The 4,242-nt window shown below is 39.1% G+C and overlaps 1 protein-coding gene across 1 annotated transcript; it reads right to left on the bottom strand.

Annotated features, from left to right (window-relative positions):
• Positions 1-3,954, bottom strand: btg4 (B-cell translocation gene 4). The gene is made up of 4 exons (XM_041800692.1): positions 3,522-3,954; positions 1,606-1,743; positions 1,132-1,402; positions 1-506 (listed from the first exon to the last, which is right to left on the bottom strand). Exons 1-4 carry the CDS (start codon positions 3,692-3,694, stop codon positions 294-296), a joined length of 795 nt encoding a protein of 264 aa, XP_041656626.1. The 5' UTR covers positions 3,695-3,954; the 3' UTR covers positions 1-293.
• Positions 3,955-4,242: the final 288 nt, after the last annotated feature.

Genomic DNA, 4,242 nt, shown 5'->3' with positions numbered 1-4,242 from the left:
CAGAGCTGACACGGACACATTTATTTCCTTGTAAAGTCAGTTAAATGGCTCTTTATTCACACTCACTTTAATTTTAGTTTTAAAAAACATTAATAAAGAGAATATTTAAAAATAGTCGATTAGTATACATGTATAAAAACATGCTGAAACAGCATTACTTTAAACCATAAACTCTTAAAGATACATTCATTGTCCTGACATTTTTTTGACTTCGCTCTTCGCTGCCTTGTGGCCGCCATCCTCGTTCCCATCCCAAGCGGTAAATCTGATCCTGGTTCTCCGGATCGTCCTGCTCAGGATCGACTCTTGCTGACCCAGTGGTACTTGTCGACACGAGGCCCCGTGAAGGTGAACGTAGCCCGGTAGGACTTGAAGCCTTTCTGGTTGGAGAACTGGGAGTTTGGACCTCCAGCTGGAGGAGTGTGAGGAGGGAAACCTTCGCTGGTGAAGACCTTTCGCTTCTCCCTGAGCCAGTTCTGAGGAGCGCCAGGAGAAAACTCGCTGAACTGAGGACGAGAGGGGCAAAGGGTCAGGGGTCAGCTAGAAAGAGTCTAGGATGAGTGAAAAATAAGTGCAAACACCAAAACTTTACAGGCAAAACAAACACTTCCGTGTTTCTAAAAGTTTCATCCTGCAGAATGATTGAGATTAGACTGCATCCTGTTTAATGCGTTTAAAGTTTAATATCTCATGCACATTTTTTCATGTTTCTGCACCAAAATTTAAGACAATGGAAAATAATTTCAATTTATATAAGTTTTCATCTTTGTCAACCTGGACATTTTTATTTGCACAAGTTTAAAAAAAAATCTTTGTTGAATAAATGATCATGAAAGCAACATTCTTCCCATCATTGAATTATTAGTGATCACATGGGTTAAAGTGGGAATTTCCAACAATCCTTAACAATTTGGCCCTTTGCCATTGACTTTCAAATACATACATCCTCTTGGTAACTGAAGATGCCCATCCCTGCTCTACAGATGAGAGATTCTGTTTTTGTGGAAAGAATTAAATCCATCTTAAAATACAGAATTCCACAGAATGCTGGTTCTAAAACCTAGTCCTGTATTTCATGGTAAATATTCGATCTAAAAGCTCCGTTACCATCTGTTCATGAACCAGACCTACCCGGTAGACGCTGTTGGGGTTGCTGACCGTTGGGATGGTTTTTGGTTCGTTGTTTGTGGGCGGGGCTGAAGCTGAGCAAAGAGTTGATAGACTGCTGCTGCTACTCATGCTGTTGTCTCCAACCCCGTCCTCCTCATCAGAAGAGCTTCCCGATTGGACGTCATGGCTGGCCCGCTCCACGGCATCGTGAATACGGCGGGAAAACTCGCCATCCCCACGCCGGCAGCTGCTAACCGCTGAGACGCAGAAGGGAGTGCTGTGTTCACCATATCTACATGGAGAATAACAAAAACCAGGGGAAAAAAGGAAAACTTTATTATCAAAAGGCTTTATTTTGTAGTTAAGTTTGTTGTTAACCAACATCAAATGGAGGCAACAGGAACATAGCTGTGATAACGGACAAACTATCCCCAAAGTTTTGCCAGTAGAGCCGATGAAGAGCTCTGAATTTTAAGGAGAGCCGAAGCTTCTGACCTGCAGGACACCTCTCCAGGGTCGACCCACACCGTCATCTCCAGAGGGAGGCCCAGGTCCTCGTAGCATACGGTGCTCTGCCTGCAGGCCTCCTGGAGAACCAGGTCCTTCAGCTGAGCCCGGTTCATACGCAGACACCTAAAACAGAGTGAGCATTCAACATGAAAACCTTTACCCGGTTAAAGCCATTTTAATTCAACCCCAGTGTGGTATTAGTGAATGAGAACGTGACTTCTGTGTAAAGCACTCCAAGTTCCTCTCTGTATGAACTCTGCTCTACTAATTATTTCAAAGAAATAAGCAATAACAAACTAAACACTGGCATTTATTTCCTGAAATATCTTTGCTACAAACCGGTTTAAATGGGATTTATTTGACCTAAAGGAGAGAAAAATGCTGAAAGTTTGTTTAAAGGATAACCTGTGAACAGCAACAGTTCAGAAACTAAGGCCAGAGATAGACCTGTTGACTTCACAGAACCATCATGGCTGCCATAGGACCACAGCATCTCTTTGATGAATTATCAGCTGTGCATGAACAAAAGTCAACTAAATATTCCAAGTTTGTTCTCGCAAATTTACAGCTTTATAATCCCAGATATTCTCCATTGGTTTCTTTTAAATTTACAACTTCATCAGCCCCAAAATCCAAAATTAGTGTCACGTAAATTCACAACTTTAATAATCTTGAAAATTTTAAATTGTTTCTCAACCGTACGATTTTATAATCCAAAAAATCTCAGTTGTTTCTAATAAATGTACGACTTTATAATCCAAAAATTCTAAATCGCGGGGCGCCGGTAGTCGAGTGGTTAAGTTGACGCCATGTACGCAGGTGACCTGGGTTCGAATCCGGCCCGTGACACCATTTCCTGCATGTCTCTCCCCGCCCCCTCCCTGTCTACAACTCTCTCCACTGTCCTATCAAATAAAAGGCAAAAAAGCCAAAAATAAATCTTTGAAAAAAAAAAAAATTCTAAATTGTTTCTCATAAATGTACGACTTTATAATCCCCAAAATATTGGCTGTGCCTTTTACCTTTACAACTTTATGATTCCCCAAATTTTAATGTGTTTTTTTTTTTTTTTTCTTCATTTATGGCTTTACAATTTGTCTTGAAAAGAAATCTCGAAATCTGTCTTATGAATTTTAGCTTTAATCCTCTCAAAAATTCTAGATTTTTGTTTTCTTGTAAATTTCTGACTTAATAGCCCTTGAATTTTAAGTTTGTTTCTTGTAAATTCACAATTTAATAATTCTAAATTAATTTTCACATAAATTTGAGTTCACAATCTCAAAAATGCCCCAACATAATTTTTAACTAGATACTGAAAATATTATGTTTGTTTAAAAGTTTATTTAAAGTTTGTTGACTTTATTAAAAAAAAAAGTTTGTTCATTGTGAAATATTTTGTTTATTTTTTCAAAATTCTTTGTTTTTTGAAAATGTATGACTTTATCAAATCCAAAAAAAAAAGTGGGTACACTTATGATAACATCTCTAAATCTGTTTGTCGATTTATAACTCTCATCCTCCAAAAAATTCTGGGTTTGTTTTGTTTTTTCTTTTTAATCTTCAAAGAAACTAAGAATAAGAAAAAAAACAACTTAAAGGATACTTTATTTCTCTACTACACTGTTGCAGTAGTGAATCAAATGTGCTTTAATAAATAGTTTGGTTGTTTTGTAAAGGTTTTGAGTGAACATAGAGGTGGAAATGTCAGGGAGTGATAAATCTAAGTCATAAAAATGTGACTTTTAAGCAGGTATGTAGACGTGTAGAGCCACTGGAAACGGTGCAGTGCTTCAGATTTATGCTGCATAAGTAGAGATCATTTGACCTGGATTATGTACACATTTAAACATTTGTTTAACTCCCTATTGAAATTAAGAGCGTAAACCCCGGGTTCCACTGACCTGTAGGCCTGTCCCTTGGCTGGTGTGTTTGGGTACCAGTGGTTCTTGTAGTTCTCAAACAGAACTGAGGTGAGAGCTGCAGCAAAGCGGTCCCTGCTGTCGTTATCCAGACAGCCGTACCTCTTCACCAGCCGAGCGATGAAGAACACAGCAGCAGCAATCTCCTCTTTCATGACTACAAACACGAGCTAATCCTCTCAGTCCGGACCTTACAAACACTTTAACTACTTTAAAAACCTCTACAGAGAATAAAACATGGATAGGGGGATCCTACTTTAACCAAAAACGAATAAAAAGAGACAAAACTGAAGGTCAGACAACTTCAGCAAACATATTTGCTTCTAGAGTACAGAGAAATCTAAAGATGCAGCAGCTTGTTAAATCAGACACTTAACTGTCACTTCCTCCTCAGCAGCTCACATGAGTTCCTAAATCACAGTTTCAGGTGTGTGTGACTAAATCACACACACCTGAAGCTGTTTGACTTAATGACACTGCCACTGAGTGAAGGAGAGAGAAGAGGCACTTCTCATTTCTCATTGGCTGACACAGATATCCTTCATCCTCGGCCACAATGGAGGATCAGAGAAAAAATCCCATTCAGTTTCTCCATCGTGGATTTGACTATTAGCCATAAAGTCAGAAGAATCCAAGTTAAACCCGCTGCCAGCTACCAGAGTGTGAAACTAAACTTCTTTAAATATCAGCCTCTTTTGTAGTG

The sequence above is a fragment of the Cheilinus undulatus genome, linkage group 12 (assembly GCF_018320785.1).
Source record: "Cheilinus undulatus linkage group 12, ASM1832078v1, whole genome shotgun sequence".
NCBI classification, from domain to species: Eukaryota; Metazoa; Chordata; class Actinopteri; order Labriformes; family Labridae; genus Cheilinus; species Cheilinus undulatus.
Note: the sequence above shows the minus strand (reverse complement) of the source record. Positions and strands in the feature narration are given on the sequence as shown.

Coding starts and splice junctions, on each gene's coding strand:
- btg4 (XM_041800692.1), bottom strand. CDS start 3,694: ATGAAAGAGGAGATTGCTGCTGCTGTGTTCTTCATCGCTCGGCTGGTG. Junction 1,403..1,605: donor CCTGGAGAGGTGTCCTGCAG/GTCAGAAGCTTC, acceptor TTCTCCATGTAG/ATATGGTGAACACAGCACTC. Junction 507..1,131: donor ACCCCAACAGCGTCTACCGG/GTAGGTCTGGTT, acceptor TCTCGTCCTCAG/TTCAGCGAGTTTTCTCCTGG.